At 44.4% G+C, this 14,317-nt stretch overlaps 1 protein-coding gene across 5 annotated transcripts in view; it reads left to right on the top strand.

The window, feature by feature from the left end:
• Nfia (nuclear factor I A) overlaps nucleotides 1–13,693 on the top strand; it is a 347,196-nt gene extending 333,503 nt beyond the window's left edge. For all 5 annotated transcript variants that reach the window (XM_087904820.1, XM_087904823.1, XM_087904824.1 and 2 more), the window contains one exon: nucleotides 10,955–13,693. In XM_087904820.1, the coding sequence (XP_087760946.1) occupies nucleotides 10,955–10,972 (18 nt within the window). In that variant the 3' untranslated portion in view covers nucleotides 10,973–13,693. The remainder of the gene's footprint in view (nucleotides 1–10,954) is intronic.
• Nucleotides 13,694–14,317: the final 624 nt, after the last annotated feature.

Here is a 14,317-nt window from a genome sequence, read left to right as displayed (position 1 = left end):
TATTTTTTAGCTGGATCATCTTCTAGAATAGCACAGTTTTACACATCGGCAAGATGCTTGTAATTGCCGAGTCAGAAGGAAAGTGGGTATATACATCGTTTGACCCTGCCACCATTCTCGTGCAATAAACAATAGGCTCTCCTAGTAGTCCGATAGTTTAACAGGGGAAAAGGACCCTTAAACGGCCTGACAGGCAGCTAAGAGTCATCCAGTCTGTGCTGGTTCTATTAAACATTAACACAGCAATTGTAGACACGTGGGACTCCCCTGAGCTAGCACCCTGCATGTGTTCTGAGTAGCTCCGAAATTTCTGTCGCTGGTAGAGCACTACCAACTGGAACTTAGCCAAAAACATAAGCGAGGGGTTCCCTGCTTGCACGCCTGGTTCTCTGTAATACCTTCTAGGATCTGCCTTATCCTATAAGATTATCTCTTTAGAAATCCTTACAAAGAAAGTAAAAATAAATATTCCCTGCTAGGATGATATTTCTTCTCTCCAAGTCATGGTGCCCATCACATACGGTGCATCCATGACCAAATCACTGGTAAGGCCCTTCAGGTTGACACTCAGGACACACTGTGGGATGTTCACCTTGTGTTCCAATTCGTAGACAATCTGCCTCTTTACAACCCCAGGGAAACTACTTGGGGGAAAAAAAAATTGAATTGTTTGTAATCATGAGTATTGCTTAGTTGTAAATTTAATCTACACAATTCAGAAGGAAATCTAAACATAAAAGCATGTGCTGTTTCAGCATCAAGGGGTAAAACACTGTCACCCAAGTTGTAAACTCCTCAGTGTGGTCTTGTCTTGCCAGTCACTTCTCAACAAAGGCAAATTTCATTGGAAAACTCTAAATCCTGTCACAGTCTCTGGAGGTCTCTGAAGGAGGTGACAAGCATGGTCTTGGCCCCGGTTTGGGGGCTCAGAGAATGCACTGAGGAAAGCAGGAATTCCCCTTGCCAGGGTTGCCAGCAAAGGGGAACCAACTGGTAATCCCCACTCCCCATGCACACTGTCTCGGGGCTTCCCTAATGGTTGCTCACATTTTGGGCCAGTTTAGATGATTTGTGTTAAGTGTATTTCCTGCAGCCTGGGGTGCACAAAAATTAAGTTGAGCCTCCTGCATCCTGCCGAGCTGGAGTGGCATTTTCCAAAGCAGGGCTTACTCTAACCTCAAGTGGGGCGGGCGTGAACACGCTCATCCCTCTCAAAATCACCGCCACTTTGTAGACAAAGAAAAGGTGATTCCTGGGCCAATGGAACCTAAAAACTGCCATCGTAGAAAGAGAAGACAGGAAGGAATGGCGATCTTTGTAGTGTAATCAGAGAAGGCTCCACACCAGTCAGCGATGAGTCTGGGTATTAGTCCAAGGCCCCTGATCCCCAGACCTGTGCCCAGTTGTGCTGCACAGCCCTGCCAGTCTTTGTTCTGCAGAGCGACGGAGACTGCCTCTGTGCCTGCCTTGGGTGCACTATAGAAGCCCCCCCACCCGTCTCAGCTGCCTGGCAAAGGGGTTGTGGCTTCCTTTCCTCTTCCTCCTGCTCCTCATGGTGAGTGGAGTAGGAAGAACTGTCACTTTTGAGAGAATGGGGTCTTCTGTTATTCCTCCCTGGCTTTACCACAGGTAAGGAAGGAGATACTCACTTGAGGTAGAAAGTTGGAAACCAGGTCAGAAAAGAAAGAACAGAGACCGGGCACAGGGGACTAAAGCAAAGAACGAAGAAGCAAAGACCTGCCCACTGGACAGACGGGGGGCACCTGCTGGGCAGAAAGTCCCCAAATCACCAGATATAGTGGCATAAACCTATAATCCCAGTTTGGGGGGAGTATAGGCAGGAGGATCTGAAGCTTGGGGTCATCCTAGGCTATATGGTAACTTCAAGGTCAGTCTGGGTTACATGTAACCCTGTCTTAAAACAACAACCATCTCTGAAGGTGCAGGTGTTAGACACTCACAGAGGCTCCTGGGGCCGAAGGGTGAGAGTTTGTTCCTGGCCAGGGGCCAGATCTCCTGGCACTCGGCTGCAGGATGTCTCTGGGAGAAATCTGCAATAACCGGGCCTCTAACTGTCTCGTTCCTTTTCCCTCCCCTGACTTTATCTCCCTACGGAAGGAATGGCAGTCCTCGTGGTGGGTTTTCTGTAAGCCCCAGCCATCTTTGGGAGGAAAAGCTCGGGTGTAGCGGTTATTAGAAGATGGGGCTACGCTCTACTGAGCACCGACCTCCAATCCCCTGCCTATCTCGTCAAACAAAAAAAGTTCCCTCCCTGGGCCACCATTCAGCCAACTCCAAGTGTGACGGTCTGCCCTTGTTAGACAGCAGGCATTTAATAAAAACTGGAATCCAAGATGTAGAAAACATACTTTTTTTTCTTCATCTTGTAGCTCCCCGGGAAATCATGTCTCCTTTTTTGCTCTTATTCTACACAACTTTCTCCTTGGAAAAAAGAAAAAGTTAGGGAAAGAATGATTTAATATGAAAATCAAAACTTACAAAAGGCTAGACCCTGCCTCTTAAGACAGACATTAGATACTAATAAAACCCTCCTGTGTCTTAAGAGGAAACTCCTCTTTTTATGACTAACTTCCCCTATGAAAAAGGGTTTGTCTTACATCTCTAGGCATTAAATGTAGCACTTAATGAAATGGAAAGAAAATAATGAAATGGAAAAAAAATATCACCTTTTGTCTTGCTTGTACAGGTTAGAAGTATTGGTGGCTTGGTGCTTCCTGATATGTTGATCTTGTGGAATCAAAACATAAAAGAGAACTAATCCTAAGCATGGTCCGAGGGAGAAAATAAAACCCCCAAACCCCAACATACACACATACATTTTTCACCCCACATTCACAACCCGTTTTCCAAGGCCAAGCAAGCAAGGCCCTGCCACCACCTCAGCTCCACCCAGCACATCCGGTACCGTCACCCCAGCCCAGCAGATAGGAGCTCCAGACAATTTCATTGGGGTCGGGTCGCTGTCCCCTTAATCTCCACGCCTGCACCTCAGATCTCAGGCAGCTTCCGTGGCGCGGACTCACTTTAATGGATAGAATCTATTTTTCATGAAAAAGCAGGAAATAAGCTGTCTCTTTCATAAAAAGATTTACAAAATGTAATCATTGTTGAAATATTCCCTTTGAACTGCCGTGTCCACGGGGGTCTCCGGCTCCCAGAGGCCGGCTTCATTAGCGCCTCCTCCCAAGCGCTCCAGAAGGGCAGGTACACTGGTGGGGCCTGCTTTGATGTCTTCAATGAATGAAAGAAAAGCACAATAAAAAAGAGCTGTTGATCAAGCATAAAATACTCTTTAAGCTGACAGAATAGCAGCGTTAACACACCCTAAGCTGCTTTTACTTTTCCCCCTTTTCCTCGCGTTTTCCTGTGCTTTGTGTACAGTGGGGGCTTGTGTTTTATAAGAAGTCTCTGATCTATGTAGTATGCCATTCACTAACAAAAACCAAAATAGGATTGTTTCTGTCCCACTTGGTTTCCTGACTACTCCCCGTCTCCCTCCTCCCTCCCTCCCACCCTCCCTCCCGTGCACCCCTCATCCCCAGCCTGGAAGGCCTGCAGTTTAGCCTGGTGCTTTTCAGGGCCTTGAGCCAGTTCCCTTTGTGCTGTAGCTTCCACTGCTCTGATTCTAATACCGCAATTAAAGACAGATTTTTATGTTCTCAAGAACTTTCCCTTGCAACTAGGCAAGGGCGATGGTACAGCTGCCACTTTTAACAACAACAACAACAAAAAAATTCTAGCATTCAATATGAGAAAACACTAGGTTGACCGACCACGTTCTTAGGAAATGGGTCTCCTTTAGGACTCACGTGGACCCTCGGGCCAGCCATAATTAATAGTTAGAGACCCCAGATCTTGGTTTCCTAAACTTGCCCTCAGTCGTGTATTACCTCATTAGCCCTCTCAGAATGAATAAAGATACTTCCATTTCCTGGAGTTGAGACTCAGAGGCACTCCAGGTAACCAGTATTCCTGTGGAGCCGAACTCCAGAGTCCAAGTGGGGGCCGGGGAGAATAGCTCCCCCAGTAGGTCTTGGGAGCAAACACAGTGGGCCAGAGGGCAATTTTTATACACAGAAGTCTTTGGTTTCATGGGGTGAGAGTAACAGGGAAAATGTACAGGGAGACCTAGAAGAAAATTGACTCGGTGGTAAGAGCTGACACCAGGGTGCGCTGGGATATGGTGAGATTCCAACTGTGGAAGAGCCTGCAGGTCTGGGTGGTGCTTGCACTCGCAAACTCTGTAGGTACTGGCTGGTTTATTGGGTAAAAAGATTAGTGTTTTCCCACATTGAGGTTTGAACCAAAGCAGAGGTCTTGGCTGGGAGCAGCATAGTCATTCCCCAGGGAACGGTGGTTTGGACAAGGGCTGTGTATGGAGTAAGCAGGCAGAAGGCCATGTTACAAAACTATTGCACATGCTTCTGACGCAGTTGGCTACAGTTGGCCCCATTGCAACAGCCCTTCAGTCGGAACTGCCCGGGGCGGCCCTTAGAGACTTGTGCCTCTCTAGGGAGGGTGCCTATCGCTGCAGCAGGCCAGAGCATGTACCGTGCGTGTCTATATGACCTAGCCGTACTGTGGACACCCATCTAGATATAGTGCTTTACCTGGGGTAGCTCTTGCCTGGCTCTGGGAACCAGGGTGCTGCTTTCTCTTCCTTTACTTACCAACATTTGCTCAGCACCTCCTCTATCAGAGGCAAGACCCTGGGGATGCCTCTCCTGAGAGTGTAAGTAGCATTCCTGGGGAGAAGCAGACTGTCATAGCCCCAGCGTAGTAACAGGTGAACTATATATATTGCAGGATGTTTGACCGCACTGTGACTCCCCAAGACTGTGTTAATAAAGTTAACCTGAAATCGGGGGTGGAACCAGTGACTAGCTGCTGACCCGAATTAGCCATAGAGAAGCCAAGAATACTGATGGAGAAGATGCACAGGAAGGAGTAGGGAGGGACTTAGAGAGGGTGTGGTCTCTTCCTTCTGGGAAGTGTGGCGAGGTCAACTGGTCTCTCCTCATTGCTCCTTTGATCTATCAGGTTTTCACCCAGTATTTGACTTCTGAGTCTTTATTGGTAATATAATAATTTCGATGAACATATCAGAACCCTATTGGTAAGTCACTGAAAAGGGGCCCTCAGAAAAAAAGGGATATCTGGGGACGTAAGAGATGGCTCAGAAGGTAAAGGTGCCTGCTCCCAAGCATGACAACCTGAGTTCAACCCCTGAAGCCTACATAGAAAAAGAGAACCAACTCCTGCAAGGTGTCCTCTGACCTCCACATCTCACATCCCACTGGGGCACACACACACACACACACACACACACACACACACACGTAATTTAAAAAGAAAAAAAATCATTTAATCTTAGACCCTGGGGACAAGCAAGTGTTAGCATAGCAAGGAATAGGCATACCCTGTGCCAAAGGCCCAGCAGGGAGGAAGCAGTTAGCTTTGGGGGATTCTGGAAGGAGTTTAACACGGCTCAAGTGGTGAGAAGATAAGGCCGCAAAGGTAAGCGAGGCCACTCATGGCCCATTAATGTTTTAATAGTTTCCTGTACAATAAACAAGTCTTGGTTTAGAGTTATTAAAAACAGGCTTTCTTTAATTAACAAAATAAAATCAGACAAGAAAAATGGCTGTGGAGATCAAAGCCTAAGGCTGGTAATGCCCATAACTAACACCTGTATACAGCATGTCACCCTGTCTAGAAGAATCCAGTGCTTATGGCTGCCATCCTCTCTCATTCCCAGCACTCCAGGACCCTAGAGCTCTTCCTATATGATGTCACACTGCCCATCAGTGGAATTCAGTGTGGGGGCTTTGGACACTCGGCCTTATCAGTCAACAAAAGTTTATCAAGATCCTTGGAGAAATCATGAAGGGCACAGAAGTCTAAAGCCAGCCCCTTCCTGCTGGGCACGACAGCCCTTAAAGGCAGAGGCCACATTTCTCTACTCCTAACATTCCCAGAGCCTCAGACTGCAGACCATTAGCGCTTACTGACCAAGTGACTCAGGACTCCCAAATGGTTAATCCTACAAGGAGAAGCCAGGAGTCCACACCAAGGTCTGTCTACTCCTTCTGTGTCAGAGATGGGGGTGGGCCCCCCAGGCTTTTGGCTTAGTTGCCAAAGACAACTCATTTGTGCTAAAAAGTAGGCTTAGTTCATGCAAACAAGAACAGGAAGCCAAAAATGACTGAGTGGATTAGTGTGGTCCAGCAGAGGTAGCATCACCAGGAGGGTCAAAATGGTAGCTGCACTCGAGCCGATTGCCTGCTGTGTCCCTTGTGTTGGAGGGGGGAGCTTCCTGTGTATTCCTGCTTCCGTTTATGTGTGTAAATGTCCTTAAATAACCCACCTTGCTGGGAGAAGAAAGCTAAGAGTCACGCCCAGTTCTGGATTCCACATTAACAACCTCCTTCCGTTCAGCGTTAAACTTTGCCCTTGAGGCCTTTTGTTTAACTTTTTAATTTGAAAAACAGATTCTGCCGTCACACTCTGTCCTGCCCTCCATGGCACCACCACCACCACCACCAAGTGAAATATAATTATCTCAGGTCTATTTCCTTCTTGATTTTAAAATGTATGCCCTGCCCTCTGAGTAGAGAGAGAGAGAGAGACCCGTAAAAGGCTCTATAAGATGTTGTATGTGTTAGACTATTGGTTGTTCACAAGGAGCTGAGCCCGCTGGCTTGGTTGCCCGTCTTCAGTAGACTCAGAACCAACTCCATCTTGTAATTGCTCACAGCGAGGCACAAGAGAAGAAACGGACTGCTGCTGTCAGGGTGCCTACTGCCGCCTCAACCCTCTTGTTTAGGGTGCAGTGGGATGGCGGCTGTTTATGGTTCGTAAATCCTGACTACTGTGAGCATTCCAGAATCCCCACAGAATGGGACTGGAACTTTCATGGAGCTGTAAATTAAGGGGCGGGACGTGTGATAAAACCCCTCCAAGGACTGTGCTGCAATGGTTAAATGAAATTTTATAAGCGCGTTCAGCGCAGAGCTGTTTTGCATTACATGAGTTGAATACCTTAGAGACGCCACATCTGCGGGCACTTTATTAAATACTGAGTCAGCACTTTCCAACCTGATGAGATTACTTCTCCATCTGACCAGCTAGAGGGAAAGCTGAGCTCTTGTCTTGGGCTGCAGATTCCTTTTGATGTTTCACCTTGAGCACTGAAAGCAGACAGGTTCCCTCCCACCCCTGGAACATCCCGAACCGTGGACATTGCAAATGGAACTGGCTAATTTTCTGAAACTAGAGCCTTTGTGGGAGTGTGGATTTATGGGCCACCAAATCAACTGCAGTCGAATGTTCTTGCAGGAAAAAAAAAAAGTAGATCAAAGCTCAGCGTTTACTTCCTCAATGTAAATGTATCAAGATAACATCCTCCGATGCTGTACTATAATATTGCCACTCGCTGCAGATAAGGGACAGAGACTCCTTTGTAGTGGCCTGGATACAGTAGAGCAGATTAAGGGACTATAAAGTATGTAGGCAGAAGCCATATGAAACCCAAGCAGACGTCAGATCTGAGGATGATTTTTTGACTCTCCACAGATGAATTTTGTTTCATGTGCCGGTATTTTCCCAATGATTTGATTCAACCCAAGAATTTACCAGCCTCAGATTCCTTCTCTATGTTTTTTTTCCCGGTCCCAAGAAGGAAGGTGCAGAGTCATTCTTGAGTGAGTGTTCTCAAACTTGCAATGTTTTCAAATATCAGACATTAAAGGAAAATGTAAGAAAAATAAAAAAGACTTTTCCTGGTATTCTCCCATCCATCCGATGTGATTAGCAATTGATAGAAGCTTATAGAAATCCAGGGGCACCTCTGTGTGGGTGACTGCCCACTCCTTGCTGTTAGCAGTGTCTTCAACTACAAACTGATGGACAGAAAAGCTGACAAAGTAGATGGATTTCTTATTGTTTGTTACAAGTGTTTCTCTACTATATTTCTATAGATTGTTTACTAAGAAACCTCATTCAAAAAAAAGAAAAAGAAAAAAAAAAAGTTCGTGTGTGGTTCCCCTAACTGACTTCCCATTCTGGAAGCCCTTGGTCAAGTAGCTGGGTTAATTGTCATGAAGATTAGTGTGATGTTGAAATAAGTACTAATGGTCAAATTACAGGAGTGAAAAGTGGAAGAATGGGGTTTGGTTTGGGCCTGAAAGGGTTAATTAAGGTTTTTTTCATGGGTTATTAAAGACCCCCAACCCCTGCCTTAGGAGTCATATTGACACCCCACCACAGGGCTGCTCGGCTCCTCTATTGACATGTTACTGGTGGGAACACAATAGCCTCTGTGTCTGCAAATCATTGCTAAAATCATCTCAAGGAAGAAAGTTCCCAAGCTTTACCATTAGACAAAAGCCCGAGAGTTGCAGTGTGCGGCTCAAAAACCCAGAGTCAGCAACTTCTATTGATTAAAAACTAACCTTTAAAGTAACTCTGAGAGTGTGTGGTTAGCATTTAAATTTAAACATGTCATGAGTTGATTTGTGTTACTGAATACCAACTCAGAAGGAGTAACATTCACAGTGTAGGTTTTTTTTTTTTTCTCCTAACTCCGTTAAGCAGCTAAAGTATTTCATGAAATGTCAATAGGGCAGAAAGAAAAAGGGGAGGGGCCGATGCTGGGCCTCATAGTTTTCTTTCCCATGCACATATTCGCCCCCCCCCCCATAGAAAAGTGTGGAGAGGGAAACACAATAATTAGTCCTTTGTCTAACTTTCTCAAATGCCAAAGAAAGACAGATTAATTAAATATACAACAGTGTTGGTTTTTGGAGTGGGGGTCTAGCTTGCTGGGTAGGTCATAAATTAGGCAGAATAAATACTTCAGTGTGTTTGCAGTGGGCCTGCTACGTCAGAACCACTGGAAGGTTGGTGGGAGGAGAGCAGAGGGTTTCTTGCTAATGATAGTCACGTCTGGGTCTGTCTGGTTGCTAAGAGCAACCAGACATGATGTAACACCAGGATGAACTTGAACTTGGGGGACTTGAAAAGAGAACAATAGAGCAGAGCAATCAATAAAGCCTATTTCAGTGAAGGGTTACAGAGCTGCTCTGGGGTAACCTTGTGGGCGAGGCACACACTGAATAGTAAGATGTGTGAAGAAACTTTTTTTTTTCTTTGCTTTGCTTTGCTTTGCTTTTTAACAGAAGTACAGGGCACTGCTGGGTTTTGTAGTGTCCTGAGTCCAGTGGAACGGAAAACTGCTCCCCCTGCTGACTCGCCAGGTTCCAAGCCTTTGCTTCAAGAAGTCCTGACTGTCACATGGAAGAGGTCCCGAATTTCACAACTGCCTTAGAAAGCATGCAGACAGATTGCGACCAGCGCTGGCCGCTTGGTTTCAGCCTGGGGTGTACCAGAGAGCATGTGGCAAGCAATCTGAGTCAGCTCTAAGGAGAGACTTAGCACAGATAGAGCTTGGGGCCTGCGGCCCTCGCTTTCTTTCTCACTCATCTTCCTTTTGTCCGCCTAGATTTAGGCCATGTGTGCTTGCCAGGGTGATTTCCTTTCCAGCTAGAAGCAGCTTTCTTGTGTTCCCCAAAGCGCACGGCCAGAGAGTTAACATCTACGAGGCTACAGGATGAGTGGTTTTGTGGTTTGTTTTGTTTTGTTTTTTAAAGCTTCTCTGGAAATCAAAGGTAGCCTGTTGTTAGCAGGAAATCTTACACCAACTTCCATGGAGCTGCCATTTAGCCCTGGATCCCGGGGATCAAAGGAGTCCCGACGTTTCCTAATTGTAGCTCTCTGACAAGAGTGAACCTTAGCCCTCCGGGATCAGTTCTGATGTAACCATAGTTGATGCTGTCGGCGTCCGAACACGGAGCCCTTAGCTCTGCCTACAAGCTGCTGGACTCTCTGACTCCCAGCAAACGCAGTGCGTTCTCGAGGGCACTTAGAGGAAAGCTGGCAAAAGCCGCACACTGCTGAACATCACTTGGGAAACCGACACTGGTATTTGTCTGTAGTTGGTCATTTTGTTTAGCTGACTTTCTTTGCTGATAAACGTGGTCACCTGGACATAGACGCAACGGACGTAAGAAGGGTGCACACGCTGAGAGGCAGCTCCACTGGCACGGGGAGCGGATAGAAACATGAATGAGGACTAAGCAGTGGCCTATTTTCTCCTTGAACCTGATGATGCTTCATAAGGTGTAGTCCTACTGATCTCTTCTAAGAGAAGAATATAAAACTAGGTCTATTCACCTGGGAGGAAGATGAATTAGCACCCTACGTTCTCTCTCGTGACAATGGCTTCCCGATACCCCAGGCCACCAATCCACTGTTTCCCACCAGACTTTTCTGTTTTGGCTGCCTCCACCAGCCACATGGCATGTTCACAGAATGTCGTGTTTATGTTTAGTACCTGTTTTTAGCACCTACACCTCACTGAAAAATATACTGAGAAAATCATAGCAATAACTACTCTCTGCAGCGCCTAACCTCACCCTTCAGCCACTTTGCTTCTCTTTCTTGAGCCCACCCATCACTGAGCGAGGTGCTAATAACATAGCCAGGTTCCTTGCCCTCTTTTAACGGCTCCCTGCTAGGTTACAAAACCTGATGTGAATGTCGTGTGGCCAGAAAAGCATCACTTAGTAAGACATGCTCAAAACACTGGCAAACCCCAACCAAAATAATGACTTTTAATGTCAGAGGAATGAGATTTCAATTTCAGTGGCTTGGGATTTGCTGTCACCTGCCATTCCTTGGCCACATAAACCTCCAAGGTCAGTTCTGATCCCTTGGTTCAAAAAGCAACTTTCAAAGTAGTTTTACAAACTTGCACATTTTTGTGTTTGTACACTGAGGATCTCTGCGGGCTTAGCACACGCTGGTCAAGCCCGTGTGCCAAATCCCAGCATGCACCTGCATTTCTAAGTGCACTCTTCTCTTTGTCTTCCAGTCCTGGTACCTGGGATAAAAGTTGCAGCGTCCCACCATCAACCAGACAGACCACCTGACCCCTTCTCAACTCTGTAACATGGACGCAACCTCAACCCAGCGCAGTTACAACTTCACTGTCAGTGGAAGGGGAGAAAAACCGACTCGAATCAACTTGGACATGGAAACAGCAAGCATCATGGTCAAACAGCAAAGGCCATAACCTTTCGGGATTTTTTTTTTTTAAAAAAAAATACTTTAGGGACTGTCGTAATTTCTCATATGGTGCTGGAAATGGTTGGGCTGTGTGACATTTGAAGTGTTTCGGTGGTGGTGTGAGCATTAGGTGAAGTGGCTGGCAGAGGAGGAGCCTTGCTCACTAACTTCCTGTGTAACACACTTCCCTTACGAGCCTGGCCTTTTCACAGTATTTCATGACTTTGCCCACGCAGGGGTGCCCCTCCCTGAGCATCTGGAGCACCTGGAGAATGGAATCTTTTGTAGTAGCTGAGATCTGCGATCTGTAACTTACAGGACACTCAAAGGGCAATGGTTTTTTTTTTTTCTTTTTTGGTTTTTTTTTTTTTTTCCTGTAACATAGTAGAAAAAGAAAATGCAGTTGCGTTGATCTTTCTTTTCGTTTGGTTTGGTTCAGCAGTCAGCAGTTACATACACAACACAGCCCGCAAGGACAGTGAACCCACCCGTGTTGCAGAACAATTCCCAAAGGACGGCAAAGACTACTGCTCTCATTTGTTGTGTTCTCAAGTTTAGAAATGCTGCACTTACATTAAAAAAAAAAACATTTTTCAACAATTTCAACAATGACACAAAAATTCACATGGAAATGGGGAAGATGGTCTGTTTTGACAGAAACTGACAGGAATCAAAACAATCGAATTTTGAATTGAGTGAAGTGCAATTTCATTGGATAGCTAAGTATCTTTGTAAGATAGAGATTGTTGAAAATTCTATTTTTGTTTTTCAAGTCCTTCCACCCCAGGACTCTAAATTATTGGGGTAAAAAACAGCCTTGCAAGAAAAAGGGGAGCTATTTTTGCTTTTTATGTTTTTTATTGTTAAACTTGTATCCCTTTAAAAAAAACTGAAGGAAAATTTAAAAAAAAACAAAAAAATACAAATCTAATGGTGCTTTTACCACAATATGTTAACTACATTAAATGCTAATTAATTATTTTCTGTTATCAAAGCACATAACTCAAATGAAATCATGGTATCTGTTAATTTTATAAGCTAGAAATCACTATAATGAATTATGCCAATTCTGGAAATTTTTACATGTGTATGGCAACACCAGATCAATCAGTTATCAAGCGCCTCATTGTACCAGACATTGTCCAGAAGTTTCAAAGACCCTTTGCAAGCCCTGAACTGGGCTATGGGAAACTTTAATCCAACACCTCGGATAGAGAAACAACTGCTGGTGCCCATTCAGATCAAGGGTACTCGTTAGGAAAAACGAAAAAAAGTTCACACACCCCCCCCAATGTCTTGTATCTTATGTTTAAAAACAAAAAAAAAAGACAAAAAAGATCAAAAAAAAGAACAAAAAAATAAAAAAGCAGAAACAAACAAAAAAAATGCAAGTGATTTTTCTACCAGACAGCGAAGCACCCCCTTGCTTCCCATGCAACGTCAAGGTTTCCTATGCTATACATATATATGTGTTCTGGCTGGCAGGCCCTGCTGGCCGGAGGAAGTCTCTGCATGTTCTAGTGTTAGTAACTAATTTTTATATAGCTAATGTAGGATAAAGTAGAGTGCATTAAGACAATATTGTAACTCACTCTAGGCACTAGCCTTTAAACTGTCTCAGCCCTTCAGAAGGGCTCAACTACTGTCCTATACAATCAAGTGACTGAAATTCTTGGGAAGACACTTTGCTCCTCATCTTTACCCCCAAACGGTGTTGTTTTGTTTTTATTTTTTTCCTTAATTTGCACGAAAACAAAAATTCCATATCAATGTGCCTTGCCCTGGATAGTGGTGACTTGTGGAATTGTTGCACACGCCCCTCTGTTTGAAGGGGTTCTCCCTACTCGAGCATTCGGAGACACTTTTTGTAAATGTAACTTTATGTCAGCCATCGTCCATTTCAACATCTAGACCTAAATAGAAAGTTAGCTGTTCCGCAGACAGGCGTAGTCCTGATTGTCCTGTGTGGTCAGTGGCAGTGCTATTCTGAGCTCTGTAGATGCTTACAATATCAGTATTTGGGATGTTGCTGCATTTTTTTTTCAATTTATTTGGAGTCTTCCTTTATTTTCCCCCAGATATATGAAAATATGCAATACCTGCTTATATCATGTAGAAAAGCTTAGCAATTATTAGTTTTTCTTTTTTTTTTTTTATTTGACCAAAGTCAGTGCTGCATTTGACGCAGTGTGTTTTTAGGTGTCTGTCTTTGTATTTTCTGTGGTTTTTGATGCACGTGTGCAGGAAGGGCTCCTCTTAGAGAAGCAGTCAAACTGTGAAGCACTAAGCTGACCCTGCTTCAAGCAATTTTGTTTTTACAACTGTTCCTTTCACAAGCAAGCCTTAAAAAAAAAAAAAGACAACTTCCTTTCTCTTCAGCCCCCACACCCACTTTTCTTAGCAGACAGCAGTCAATCCACATTCAATAAAAAGTACATAATGCCCATTTTTATATGCACGTTTTTAAACTTCCAAGTTCTGAAAATTGTTTACTGGTTATCTCTATTTAAGGAAAAAAAATAAAATAAAACATTTTGGATTTTCATATGTGTCTGATAAGTGGTTGAATAGTCGCTTGGCGCTGTTGTATGGTGTGATTGTCAGTGTACGGTGTCACTTCCTATAGCCAGCAGCCTACTTTGCCTTCCCTCTAGCACTTAGCTGGGCATTACTTTATTATGACATATGTGCACTAAAAAAAGAGAGAGAGAGAAAGAAAGAAAGAAAAATAGCAGCTTTCAGTGCTTCACAGTGAAGGGAAGAAAGCCTAGACAAACATTTTGTCAGAACCTTGCAAAATGCCAAGGTCTTACCAGGAAATTGGTTGTATATACAATAAAATTGCACCCTTTTTTAAACAAAACCAACTAAGCAATAGTTTGGGCAGTTTTAGCTGTTTTTAGTGAGCATGTTGTAGTCACGGCTGCAAAGAGAGAGGATAGACTGCCCACTCAGAAGATAATTTGTATCGTTGTATAGTTTTATTGATTACACTGATTTATTCTACCCTATTTTATAATGCAGGACTTTTGTAATGTTGTCTAAATGAGGAAAAATTTCTGTCAAATTAGCCTAGTGAAATTTCTGATTGTTCATTACAAAGGCAGCGTTCATAGAATTGCTTTTTCGTTTCTTTTCAACCCACTTTGGGAACTGGATTTAAGTTTAA

The sequence above is a fragment of the Myodes glareolus genome, chromosome 3, assembly GCF_982192425.1.
Source record: "Myodes glareolus chromosome 3, mMyoGla1.1, whole genome shotgun sequence".
In the NCBI taxonomy this organism is placed as follows: domain Eukaryota; kingdom Metazoa; phylum Chordata; class Mammalia; order Rodentia; family Cricetidae; genus Myodes; species Myodes glareolus.
Note: the sequence above shows the minus strand (reverse complement) of the source record. Positions and strands in the feature narration are given on the sequence as shown.